This window comes from Caretta caretta, chromosome 2 (genome assembly GCF_965140235.1).
Source record: "Caretta caretta isolate rCarCar2 chromosome 2, rCarCar1.hap1, whole genome shotgun sequence".
NCBI lineage: Eukaryota > Metazoa > Chordata > Testudines > Cheloniidae > Caretta > Caretta caretta.
This window is the reverse complement of record NC_134207.1, coordinates 2,405,913-2,419,510: the sequence shown is the minus strand read 5'-3', so window position 1 is coordinate 2,419,510 and position 13,598 is coordinate 2,405,913. Positions and strand designations below refer to the sequence as shown.

The 13,598-nt window shown below is 57.9% G+C and overlaps 1 protein-coding gene across 2 annotated transcripts in view; it reads left to right on the top strand.

Annotated features, from left to right (window-relative positions):
- BOP1 (BOP1 ribosomal biogenesis factor) overlaps window positions 1-13,598 on the top strand; it is a 110,894-nt gene that overhangs the window by 12,528 nt on the left and 84,768 nt on the right. For both annotated transcript variants that reach the window (XM_048837055.2, XM_048837056.2), the window contains exon 3: window positions 10,063-10,188. In XM_048837055.2, the coding sequence (XP_048693012.2) occupies window positions 10,069-10,188 (120 nt within the window). In that variant the 5' untranslated portion in view covers window positions 10,063-10,068. The remainder of the gene's footprint in view (window positions 1-10,062; window positions 10,189-13,598) is intronic.

Sequence of the window (13,598 nt, the reverse complement as noted above, 5' to 3'; positions counted from 1 at the left end):
ATGGCTAGTAGAGTAGGGACCAGATCCAGGAGCAATGGTGCAATATAAACGGTCAGGACACTGAAATGCAAAATAATCTGGGTTGGTTTTGTGGGGGTGGAAACTGAGCGACACCACCCAACAAGTCTAACGTCAGCCCTGGTGACCCCATTAGAACACGGTCATGACCCACTTTGGGGTCCCAACCCAGCATTTGAGAATCCCTGGTTTCCATGTAGAAAGCAAGCTGAAGTGAGAGTGGGCCGGGGGGGCTGTTGGCTTCTGTAGTGAAAGCCTGGGAGAACAGCTCTCTGGTTTTGGGGTTGTGTGTTCCATAGGCCTTCTGTTGATCTCTGGTGGTTGCCTATGGTCATGTGCTCCTCTGGTTCGATGCTGTGAGACAAGAAGTTTTGAGAGAGTTGGTGCTTCAGAAACCTACCCGCTTTGGTCATGCGTGTAGGGGATGGAAGTGTACGAAAGACGTACTGAATTCTGAGTCAAAGTGACTAAGCACTGTTGGTGTCTGACACCTGTATTTCTCCGTAAATCATGACCTGGACGTTTCACTCGGGGCAGGAGTGCTTTGCAAGTCTAGGGCACTAAATGCCAGGAAGGAGACCGCTTGTGGAGAGCTTTGTCCTGTGGCAGGGGTAAGCGAAGACTCTTTGAATGCTCTGGGAGTGTACACCAACAGGATTGGCCTGTCATCTTGTGAAAGGGAAACCAGCGTGTGCTGCGACAGCTGCCAGGCGAAGGGGCTGTCTCCTTCCATACCCACAGCTAGTGTCTGTTACGCACAGTAGTTCCTCGTTCAGCTATCTAATGGGGGGATAGGAGTGAAACTAGGGTGCCTGGATGCGGGAGAGGGGCTTAGGCTGCGATGTAGAGAGAGAGTAGCCAGCGTGGCCAGGAGGGTGTTCTGAATGGCCAGAGTGGCAGAGGAGAAGGCTCTCCTGCACACATGGCATTAGAGCTCTGAGCTTGTTCTCCCGCACTGGCAAGGCCCGGAAGCTCTTGCAATGGAGCAGAACACACAGTGCCGGGGCATCCTGCTAATCCACCGTGGTGGGGGAGGACGCTTCTGGGAGGTGACTAGACGGAAGCAGCTGGGAAGCAAAGCTCTCCTTCTGTTCAGGAGCCATGCAACAAACTTCCATCCCTAGCCCCCTGCTGTCTCGCTGCCCTGGCTCTCGTTGGGCACCTCCCGGACAGCAACAGCCACTTGAGTCCGTTGATAAGCCAGGATCCAGTCTGAGTGGGGAGGCGCTGGACGGAGTTGAGCCGCCCCGTTCCCTTCGGGGGCCCAGAGCCAAAGGGCCACTGCCCCGCCTGTCAGCAGGCTCGAGGCCTCTGTCCTTCACGCCTGTCTAGGTTACAGGACTGTGCAGTAGTTAGGCCGTTTCCATCAGGTTAGATTTCCTGCTGAGGGCTTCCAGCACGTGACAGGCCATGCTTTCCTCCCGGGCAGCCCCTGTGCGGAGCAGAGCGGCCTGATTCCGGGGGAGCCCAGTTGCCTGCCGTTGAAGGCCAAGCTGAGTTGTTTATTGGCTGCTTTTATAATCCAGGAAGCCCCCTCGGCTCTGCTGTTCTCTCTGGGGCACCGTGAAAGAGTCCGGAATCCGTATGTGCCACGCTGGGGATAGGCAGCCCTGGGACGCTGTCCGTGCAGAGCTTGTGCCAAGACTGGCAGTAGGACCCTGCTGTCCCGAGGGGCCCCCCGAGAGCTTGATGTCACACTCCGTTGTTCAGCAGGGAGGTCCGATCGGATGCTCTGTTTCTAAAGGATTCGGGGCACCCCCTGCGACGAGTGAGGCCGCAGTACGTTCTCCTCCATGCTGCCCAGTCGCTGCTTCTCTTCCCTCCGCCCTGTGCAGTGCAGCACTGAGGTGGTCGAAGGCCCAGAGCTATCAGGTTCGTCTGTCGGCACTTCCGAGGCCTTCCTGGGCCTGAGACAACCCATGCGTTCCCAGAGGCAGGCGCTGCTTTCTCCCTGACCGAAGGCCTTGCCTGCCATGCTTACGAACCCTAGGCTGGTTTGTGGCACTCGATGGCTGCTGCTGTTTTTGTCCGCGGGCGTCTCAGCCAGTGTGCTCAGGGGTGTCTCCCCGCAGCTGGTCCCGGCAGCCTGGTGCTGCTGGCAAGGCAGGGCTTTGGCTTGGGAAGCTAGCGTGGTGTCTGCAACACCTGCCCCACGCAGCTGGCCGCGAGGCTAGAGCAGCTTGGGGTGAGTTAGCCCCAGGCTGGTTAACAGCCTTACTAGCTTCGCTTTGTTTTCGTGACTGATCAGCAGCGGCTGCAGACCCCCACCCTTTGACTCACTTCCCCCAGGAAACAGGTGAAGCTGAGGTGTTGGCTCCTCCAAAGGAGAGACCCTCTCCCCAACCCCTGGAGCTGAAGGACCTGCCTCTTCCATCCTCCTTTTGGTTCGCTCGGGTGCTTAGCTTGGCGTGGCGGTTGCTTTGTCAAGCCCGGTTAGGAAAGCAGCAGGCAAAGCTGTGTCTGCACAGCTTTCTCTTGTGCCACGTCCTGGCCTCCGTGCTGGGCCGGAGCCTCTCCGGGCTCGGCATCTCCACCACGCCTAGGGCTCAGAAACTTCTTTAGCAGCTATCCTCCTCATCAGACCTGGGCTGCACCAGTCGGTACACGCTGCCTGCGAATTCACTGCACTGGTGGGCCGTGGGCTGCTGCAAACCCCGTTGCTGGATGTTCCAGGGCAGTGGGGGCAGCTGGGTGCGGGGGAGCAGCAGTACAGAGACTCCCCGTTTCGGTAGCAATGGGGAGCCTAGAGGTCTAGTTCTGGTGCACGTACAGGGCCGTGAGCTGGGGAGAGCTGCCCTAGTAACAGCTGGTCAGAGCTAACCTCAGTAGCCCTTCAGGCTCCTGAGAGAGGCCTAGACTCCCGAGGCTAATTGTCTCGTTATCCCTCCTTTGCCTCCTGGAGGCCCAATCCAGTAAGACCCCGATCAGGCTGGCCTGAGATGCTGCTGGATGTCTGGTGGCTTTCACACAGCTACTGGGAGGGAGGCTGGGGCTGGTGGGAAGAGGCTGGGGCAGCTGCAGCCAGGAAGATGAGCCGTCCGCCCTCTGGGGAGCGTGGGGGGGCCATTCGCCTCCGTCTACAGCTGGAGCCCCCAGCATGAGGGCTCTGGGCCAGGCTAGGCAGGTCGGCAGACTAGATCCTCAGCGTCTGTCTGCTCTTTAACATCAGTGAAAGTTTCAGACCCATGCAAGCAAATTCTCTGAACTGCGATGACCGACGTGCCCGAACTCTCCCGCTGTTCGGAGAGCACAGTCCTGGCCGGTCCAGGCTCTCGGCAAGGGGCTTTGCTCTGAGCTGGCAGACATGGCCGTTCTGGCTGCTGTTTCTGTATAATATGGGGGATTGGTTCGGGCCCGCTCGCGTCTGGGCTCACAGAGCTGCTGTAGAGACTTGAACTCCTGCATGCCTCTGCGGGTATGTCTGCCCTGCAAGGAGAGCCCCACGGCCGGCCCTCCCACCTCGCGGGGTCCCAGAGCCTGGGCTCCAGCCCGAGCCTGAAAGTCTGCACTGCAATGAAACAGCCCCTTAGCCTGAGCCCTGCGAGCCTGAGGCAGCGTCCTGGGCCAGCCGCGGGTTTTACTGCCATGTAGACCGGGGCGGGCAAACGTTTTGGCCCGAGGGCCACATCGGGGTGCAAAACTGTATGGAGGGCCGGGTAGGGAAGGCTGTGCCCCCAAAACAGCCTGGCCTCTGGCCCCTATCCCCCTCCCACTTCTCGTCCCCTGACTGCCTCCCTCAGGACTCCCAACCCATCCAACGCCCCCTAATCCTTGTCCCCTGACTGCCCCCTCCCGGGACACCCCCTTTCCCCCGACTGCCCCCCAAACCTCCATCCTATCCAATCGCCCCCTGCTCCCTGTCTGCCTCCTGGGACTCTCTGCCCCTTATCCAGCCCCCTGGCCCCAGCCCCCTTACCATGCCGCTCAGAGCAGCATGTCTGGCTGCCGCGTCGCCCGGTTGGAGCCAGACAAGCTGCCCTGCGTGAGCAGGCAGCCCCGGAGCGCTGCCTGCGCGGCAGGGGGACAGGAGGGGAGGGGCCGGGGGCTAGCCTCCTGGGCCAGGACCTCGGGGGCCAGGCAAGACGGTCCTCTGATGTAGACAGATCCCGAGTGTGCTGGCGACTGAGGCTCAAACGCGGACGTGGCTCACTAATGAAAGGGGCTTTGGCGGTTTCCTCCTAAGGCATATCACAAAGCTACCATGCCGTTTGGCCAGGCCTACACGACTGGTCAGCAGGGGGCCCGCCCCGGACTGGGAGGGGCTGCTGCAGGTCAGCAGAGAAGTGCAGTGGGAGAGCTGTGGGGCGCAGGCTCAGAACCAGGAATTTGCAAGTCCTAATTCTGGCCTTCTCCTGCCTCCCTCTGGTAATCCTCCCATCCTTGTACCAATTCTCTGCGGGTGACGGGGTGTCTGGCTGGTCTGCCTCCCAGAAGGGCTGCCAAGAGAAATAGGTTAACAGTTTGTAAAGTCTCACACTCGCGCGCACACACCCACCCCTGTGGGGGCACCGTTCCCAACACACAGACACCTACACCCATGTGATCGGCAGGTTGGACTTGAGTTTTCACCTTTCCCAGGTCAAGGCTTCCCTGGTCATTTGCAGGCTGCAGAGAGGAGCATAGACCCGATCCCAGCCCTTTCCATTCAGCCGTGGGCATGTCCCAGCCTGGCAGAACGGCGAAGGAAACCCAGCAGTCCAGACACAGCTCTCCCAGCAGGCCTCTGCCATAAACACCAGCGAGTGCAGCCCCCTGCTGCTCCCAGCCACGGGCCCACCGACCCACGCACGCACTCCTGGACTCTCTCTCGCATTCGCACATCACAACGGACTCCTGTGCACACTTCATGCTGCTTTCTCCCGCCCTGGACACCCACCCCACCTGCCACTAATCCCGCACCTGGCTCGCTGCTCCCATTCCTCCTCTTCCCCGCCCCCCTTCCCCCCCCCCCCCAGTGCTGTCACCGGTCACCCCAAATCCATCCCTTCTCCCCTCTCGGCAGCAGCCCCTTCCCCAGACGTCTTGCATCCGCAGCACCTCTTCCCCAGGCCTGCCAGCAGACCAGAGATTCACCTTCACCCCTCCTCCTTTTGGAAGGGGGGCTCCTGGAGGGGTGGGGGGTGCAGTCGTTGGTCCCTCCCTAATGGAGGATAATGAGCCAGGTATTTTCCAGCCTGTTCAGGCGAGAGGGGAGTACTCTGGTGCTGGTCTAAGTCGGCGGGGGGGTGAGGAGAGAGCAGGCCTGGGCTGGGGAGTGAGGAGCCCGGCGAAGCCGCTGAGTTTTGCTCAGTCTCCTTGGGTGTGTCTATGCCGCAGTTAAAGCCCCACGGCTGGCCTGCATCAGCTGGCTCGGGCTGCAGAGCCCTACCACGGCTGTGTAGACGTGCGGGCTTGGGCTGGAGTTCGGGCTCCAGGACCTTTTCCCCTCGTGGAGGCCCAGACCCTGGCCCCAGCCTGCACATCTGTGCTGCAGTTAAACAGCCCAGAGACCCGCGAGCCTGAGTCAGCTGACCCGGGCCAGCCCTGCGTTTAGACCTACCCCTGTGGCCAGGCCCCGGAGCTGCTGCTGAGCTGAGGCAGTGAATGGCACTCCCCTCCTCCCCCCCACCCCCCCCAGGCCCACGAGTGTAACAGCAGCAGCCGCTCTCACCCCACTCAGCTGCAGCATAGGCCATGCTTCGTTTACCTTTTTCACGGCCACGTGGGCTCGGGGCTCTCTCCGTGCCAGGTGAGAGGATGCAACAGTGGCTGGTGCTGGCTGGACTTTGCCAGGAAAGCTGGCTGCTTGCTCTGGTCCAGCAGACGAGGGGGTTACGGGGCTGAATGCCAGGCTGCATGTCAGATGGGACATGGGGCGCCTGGATTTCCGTGTAACTTCTTGGCAGTCGCTCTCATTATGTTTTTCAAATGTAGCATCCTACGGCTGTGCTTCATTGTGCTTTATTGTTCTCTGGTTCTTTTTAATATGCGTCTCGAAGTTTGTTCTGCCGTCCGTCTCCTTCCTTCTTCCTCGCTTTCCGTTCAGTATTTTCCCTTCTCGTTCGTTCTTTTTCCTCCCTTCCCTGATCTTGTCCCACGTCTCCGACTGCAGTCCAGGATTGAAGGGCATCAGCAGAGTTGGATGTGGGGTGTGCAGGTCTGCAATAGTGGGGGGCTGCGGATCAGTATAGAGGTCTGATTAGCCACCTGTGGGAGGCTTCCTTCTCCCAGCAATCCCCCTGGCTGGAGCCAGGGACGGTCTCCAGTCCTGTCTGGCTGTGAATCTGAACTGTGGCTGAAAATGACTGAGCAATGTGCTCCCCCGCTTCGGAGACGAAACATCTCGGTCCGTTGGTTCCTGTTGGTGCAAACTCTCTTCAGCCCAGGTGAAGGATCCTGGTGCAGCCGGAGACTTGGCTGCGAGTCTTGCTGACACCAGCTCACCTCCTTGTCCCCCGGCCCCCTGCGGTGGCTTGGGAGTCAGGGGCTGCCCCAGGGACAATTGTTAGCTTGTCCCTGTTAGCTTTCAGCGCTGCGTGCTGCCCTCTAGTGGACTCCAGTGTCCCAGCAGCTGGGCCTGTTAGAGGCGCTCTTTGTTGGTTTGATCGCGGAGCAAAGCCCCCGGGTTACCCACCACTCCCGATTAGTTCAAGCAGAAGTTAAAGGGCCCTAATCTACTAAATGGTTGCACTGCTGCCCCCTGGGTGAGCTGAGCCCCGTCGCACTGATTCCTAGCAGAGCTCTTCCAAGCACCAAAACCAACCGACCTGCGAAACGCACCGAAGGGTTTTCCAATCAGCCCTTGATAAAGGAGTGACCTGTGAGTGCACTCGGCATGTACCCAGCCATCTGGATCATCTCTGCAGGGGTGAGCTGGCTTCCCCCGACGAGTCCTGAGCCTCCTATCAGCGCAAAGGCCTGCCTAGCTTCCGGGCACCTGTGGACGTCGAGAAAGCAGCTCCCCAGAAAGCCTTTGGTCAAGAGCAGGGCAGGGTCTCTGCCAGTCTGTGCTCGAATGCTGCCCTGTCTGTGGACTTCCTCGTGGCTTTTGGGGACCGTTGCTTTGCTAGGGAGAGTTCTCCGCAGCTGGTTAATGCCCGGAGATGTAGTTAATCGCTAAGCACTAGAATCCTGCCTGCATCCCAGATGTGCTAGAGGGTGACTTGGGACGGATTTTACGCAAGGGCTCTGCTTAAGCAGCCCAGAGACCGTGGTTTGATCTCCGCTCCCAGGGAGCGCACAGCTTGTCTCCTCTGCTGGCTAGGTCACTGCTGAGGGTGTCGGTGGGCTACGCAGCCCGAGGGCTCGAGGAAGGGGCCGGCGCTGAGGGCGGAGGATGGTGTGCCACTGGCTGTCAGAGGCAGCCTGCAGCGCCAGTGACCCGGTTTGGCAGTGCGAGCTCTTTCTCCAAAGCTCACCGTGGTGGCGGGGGGAGAGGGGAAGTGAGTGGGGGGGGGAGATGGAAACTCCGGTCCAAAGCCATCTGAGCGCCAAAAGCCTGGAGAAAAACTTATCTCCAATCTCCTTCTTAAAAAAATTTAATAAAGCCTTTTGTTTTTGCAGTAATCTCATCCCCTTGCTGGCCCTGTATTTTCCAGGCTCTCTCCCACCCGGCTCCCTGCGGCTCGGCGGGAGCGGCGTTGGTGTTGTGTACAGTCGAAGGTGATCGCACGCTGTGTGGATTTTACTGCTCCCCTGAGGGGGGTTTTCTGGGGCTGTTTTTCTGATTATTTCATTGACTCCTCTGGTAAACCCGATCCAGCCTGGGTCCCCTGAGGGGGGCGGGGGGAGAATCTCTTTTCCAGGGCCGGGTCTGCAGGTCAGCGAGTGGGCGCAGTCTGCAACGTGGTGTTGTCTGGTTACCCATGTCGGAGTGAGGCTGAGCTCTGCCCGGGCTGCGCAGGGTGGCTAATGCCTGGAATGCCATGGGGGCAGTCCCGCACGCCACACATCCCAGCATGCAGCTCTCTGACTCAACATGCAGGGTGTGCGGTCACCGGGGGCCTTGCCAGGCTGCCCTGTGCTGTGCTGGAAGCTGTGTTCAGCGCCATTTCAGGCAGATCCGGTCTGATCCCATCGCTTCTGACAAGCGGTCAGGGGGACCCATGGCTGGATATGCTGTGGGCACCCCTAGGTACCGTGGAGATGCAGGTGCACGTCGCTCTGGAGCGCTGCCCGGGGTACCCTGAGCTGCTGGGAGGCGCACAGTTAGCAGAGGGCTGTGAGTGCAGCCTTGTGCCTGGCCCATTCTTTGCTAGAATTGCCTTGGGCACAAAGAAAAACTTGTGGTTACGAAATGGCAGCACCCTTGGGTGTCATCAGCGAGCCCACACCTTGCAGGGACGCTTTGGGGGCTGGCTGTACCAGAGGGCATCAGACCGAGCAAAGGCCCATCTGCTGCTCAGCCCGTGTCTCAAATACATTGTCCATCGGCTTTAGACACCCCAGTGTGAATCTGGCTGCCAGCACCTGCAGTGGCCTTAGCCTGAGACTTTCTCCCATCACTCTGGACCTTACTAAAGTCAAGATATACCACGTCTACTGCTTCCCCCCTACCCACAAGGGTTGTTACCCTGTCACAGAAAGCTATTAGGTTGGTGTGACTCGATTTGTTCTTGACAAATCCATACCCACTGTTACTTATCACCTTATTATCCTCTAGATGTTTGCAAATTGATGGCTTAATTATTTGCTCCATTATCTTTCTGGGCACAGAAATTAAGCTGACTGGCCTATAATTCCCTGGGTTGTCCTTATTCCCGCTTTTGCAGATGGGCACTGTATTTGTCCTCTTCCTATCCTATGGAATCTCCCGTCTTTCAGGACTTGTTGAAGATGATCACTAATGGCTCAGATATCTCCTCAGTCAGCTCCTTGAGCATTCTCGGATGTATTTCATCAGGTTTAGGTTGGACATTAGAAAAATCCTCCTGTCAGGGTGGATAAGCACTGGAATAAATTGCCCAGGGAGGTTGTGGAGTCTCCGTCCTTGGGGATGTTTAAGAGCAGGTTGGACAAACCCCTGTCAGGGATGGGCTAGAGAATACTTAGTCCTGCCACGAGTGCAGGGGACTGGTCTAGACGACCTCTCGAGTCCCTGCCAGTCCTACGGTTCTAAATCTTGGTTGCCATAGTTAAACGGGCTGTGGGTGGGGAGTCTGTAGGGACATGTGGGGCGAGCATCAGAAATCCTGAGGCTGCTGGTTTGCAGGGAAGGGGATGCTGAATGCAGAGCTGGGTCCGGCTTGCTCTGGGAATGTGTGATGTGGCCTGCAGGGGCTGCCCAGGCCTGTGTGCTCTGAATAGCCAGACGTTTATCTCCCGAGCTGCCAGCCCCCTCCAGAGCCTGAGGAGCCTGCACACATCCCTCTCCGCTGTTCCTGGGGCAGGGCTGGGCTAACCAGAGCATGCCTTCCCCGTCCCCATCCCCATGTCCTGTCTGGCGCCCCATCTCTGCAGTAGCCTTGTCTGGGCGTGGAACGAGCGAGTGTCCTCCCAGAGGGGGTTATGCCATGGGCTGCATGGGGCAGGTGCCTGTGGTTTGACCCTTGGCTGGGGGATTTAGCAGAACGTGACCGGCCAGCAGAAGCTGCAGGGGGGAGAAAAAGTCAGTCAAGTTAGAGGGTGTTCTCCTCTGTGGCTGGGGAAGGCAGTACAGCTGCCTAGAAGATTGCCCCAATGGCTAGCTCCCAGGAGGTTGGGGCTAATTCCTTTTTCTCTTCACAGCCCTGGGGGCTGTAAGGGTGGGCTGTTCCTGGGGGCTGTAAGGGTGGGCTGTTCCTTTTTTAGAATCACCTAGTCTAATAAACTAATTCCTTCCTTGGGTAATATGGTGACCCTGGTCTACCCAGGATCCTGAGGGTAAGGGCTTGGGTGGTGGGGGGAAAAACTTGGGAGTTCAGTAGGTCCTGGCTTCTGTGATGCTCTGCAGCTGACGGGCACTCTGGGAGCTTCATTGAAATTCCCAAATGGGGGAGGTTACCGAGTCAAACAAGTGGTCATGTCACGCACAGTCGGTGTAATGGGGTCACACTGAACCGAGTCTGTCTTCTCATTGCCTTGCAGGCCAGGATGGCTTCCCAGAAGAAGGAACAAGTGCAGTGCCAGAGCTTGGAGACCGACTCAAAGCCCAGCGCCCAGCAGGAACTGCCTCTGAAGGGTGAATACGAGGAGGACAGCTCAGACGAAGAGGTAGGACCCAGGTTGAAGTGGCATAAGCTCTGCTGTGGTTGAGACATGATGGGCTTGGTCAGCCAGGCATGGCTTTGTGAGCTGGGCGTTTCCTCGGGCCCATTGCAAAGTGCTGTTCATGGTGAGTGGTAAGGCTGTGGAGTTGGTCCCTGCTTGCTATAGAGCCTGCCGGTCTCCAAGGGCTGGGGCAAGGCGAAAAGAACTCTTCTGCGGAGACTGGGAAGCCAAGGGAGAGTCAAGAGGCCGGGAAGTAGTTCTTGGCAGCAGGAAGGAATGGGGAGGCGGCTGATACTACCTGGGAAGCAGTGGGATTTTTTTTTTTTTTTTTTCGCATGTGCAGTTTGTTCTCGTATACCTTGAGTAATTCATTGTGGGGTCCACAGCCTGGAAAACTTAGCTTCAGGCCTGCGACGTCTGATCTGTATGGAGTGTTTTCAGGGCAAGGAGGGAAATCCTCAGCAGTGTCCCAAACGGAGCGGGAGCTAGGGGCCATGCTGGAGAAAGCGGTGCTGTAGTCCCCCTCCATAGTGCGTCGGAAGATCTGGCATGTTGGCGTGTGGCAAGCTGGTGCTCAGGAAGGCCAAAGGAAAGGGAATTGAGACTAAGTGCTCGGTCAAAACAGGCAGCAGGATGGGACGAGATCAACAGGGAGGCTTTCTTGGCTCGCCTTTGGGGTGAAGGGGAGAATTTCCCCCACGCTGGCTGCTCTGTGGGCTGGGGCGGGGGGGGGGGCGTACATGCCATTTCACCAGTGTCATTGTGTGTCTGGGAAATTGGTACCCAAACTGCTTTGAACTTACCCTCCACAAGACCCCTACGGTGAGTGAGCCAGGCCCGTGAAAGCGCCTGGTGCACTTAGCTGTGGGGAAAGCCATGTGTGGCAAGGGAAGATGCTGCTGTCTGGAGGGCAGGCCCCGTGCAGTGCTGAGGCTGCTGGCTAATGCCTGTCGAGTGCCACAGAGAATTGCACTGAAAAGCCAGTGTGCACTGGAAACGTTCGCAAGGAGCGGTGAGCCTGGCAATCGCTCTGTCTGCTTCGGACCCTGGTAAAATAAGGGGATGAAGGTTGAGAGCCAGTGTTCATGTCCGTCCATCCATCATATGCCCGCTCTGTGATTACGGCGGGTCTGGTCGCCCCAGCTCAAAACGGACACTAGAAGTGGGAAAGGAACAGAGAACAGCAACAAAAATGGTCAGGGGTCTGGAAGAGCTTTTGCGTGGGGAGAGATTAAAAAGCCTGGAACTGTTCAGCCGGGAAAAGAGACGACAAAGGGGGGATATGACTGAGGTCTATAAAATCAGGACTGGTGTGGAGAGAGTGCCTAGGGAAGTGTTGTTTACTCCTCATAACACAGGAACCAGGGGTCACCCAGTGAAATGAATAGGCAGCAGGTTTAAAACAAACGGAAGTATTTCTTCACACGGCGCACAGTCAGTCTGTGGAACTTGTTTCCAGAGGATGCTGTGAAGGCCAAGACTATAACAGAGTTCAGAAAAGAACTAGATAAGTTCATGAAGGCTAGGCCAACAATGGCTATTAGCCAGGATGAGCAGGGGATGCAACCCCATTGTCTGGGTGTCCCTAAACCTCTGTGTGCCAGAAGCTGGGAACGGGCGACGGGATGGATGACTTGATGATTCCCTGTTCTGTTCATTCCCTCTGGGGCACCTGGCACTGGCCACTGTGAGTGGACTGGATGCAGGGTTAGAGGGATCGCTGGTCTGACCCAATGTGGCTGTTCTTATGTTCTAAAGGATAATGGAGCCATCAGCGGTAAGCAGCTTAACCGGAGGGAAGGTGAAACATTGGTCTTGCTGGACAAACTTGATTCTGTTTTTTAGTTGCCCAATCAGTGACCAAAGGGAATGGAGTAAATGGGATACATTGGATTCCGGTAAAGCCTCTAGTCCAGTGCCAGGACAGAGGGGATACAGAGGCCCAGAGAGGCAAGATACGTGGGCAGGAGAGAGCCAAGGACCCACCCTAGGCTCATAAGGCAATAGGCACTGGAGTGCTTTGCCTCTTGGGTTAGGCTGGGAGAGAAGGCTGCTGTAGCTTTCTGGGGATTGCGTAGCTGGAATCGCAACGGGGCTCGTCGCTCTTGGTTCTGTGATCGTTAGTTTGCAGTCCCCCAAGACTGCTTAACCGTCTTCAGCCTGCCTGTTTTGGGGCAGCGGTTGGGTCTGAGGCTGTGAACCCAAGGGTAAGAGCTCGCTCGGCCCAGAGCGTGGGGTGAGGAGACGGTGCAGTGCTCTGCCTCCCGGGGCCGCACCGCCGAGGCTGGCGGGGTGTCCGGAGCTACAGGCTGCTGTTCCGAGAGCCGGGATGGAATTACCCGAGCAGGGGCTGGCTGGGCCGCGGGGCGGACACCCCAGCTCTCATAGGGCACGCAGCAATTGCAAGAGGTCAGGACCTTCGTGTTAAGTCTGCTTTGAGAGGAGGGGGCTTGGGAGCCTGCTTGCCTGTCTGGTCCCGTGAAGGCCCTGGAGGTTAGATGTTAGCGGGCTTGAGGCCCACCTGGGCCAGGGCTGTCCCTGCCCCCAGATCTGGAATAGAGATTTAGAGAGAAGTGAAATATACGACTTTAGAAAATGTACACTTGTGTAATGGCTGCAGCATAACCCAGGGAAAAACCCTTTCATGCAGGAATTCAAGGTCTGTCTCCCCAGCTGGTCCTATTTCAGGGCCCCAGTGGGGGAAGCACTGATTCAGAACCTGCTGACATCAGAACAACTTTCAGTGGTTTTGTTCCTGACTTCCCTCCCCCTGCCCCCAACCCCCTTTCTGTGATTGTATTTATCTCTCTTCCATAAGAGCCCTGAGGCTTCCGCTTCCTGCGGCTGCGATGCGCGCACACTGTATGCTTTGTGTTTGCCTCTGCTGGGAGCCCTCGCTTGCCTATAGCTGGCTGAGGGCATGGGGCCCAGCCACCCCTTCCCCATAAGAGAGCGTGGAGCCAGCCCCCCTCGGGGCCAGCCATGTTTCCCCCAACAGGGCGCCAGTTTCTCACTGAGCCTTGACTCCAGTTGAAGCTCTAGGTGTGGCCTCGCCCTCCAGGGTGAATTAGAAGCTCTTTTGAAGTCTGTGTAGGGGGATTTGTTTAGAGACACTAATGCCCCCTCCCCACATCTGGTGAGTTATTGCCACTAGGTGCTGTGGGGAGCAGCCAGCCTCCCGACTCCAGTTCCACCAGCAGGTACTGGGCGCTCACCCCACAACCTGGGGCTTCCTTCTGCCCAGCCACTGTGGAAGCTACAGAGCCAGTTGGATCGTTGAAGGAGTCGCCTGGCTACGGTCTCACTCATCCCCCGACCGTACGGCTGCGGTCTGGTGGGTTGGGCTGTGCGTGTGGAGGGGAAGGAGGGGGCCTTTCTGCAGAATTGCACTGCAGGTTGGGGCTGTCTTCTCG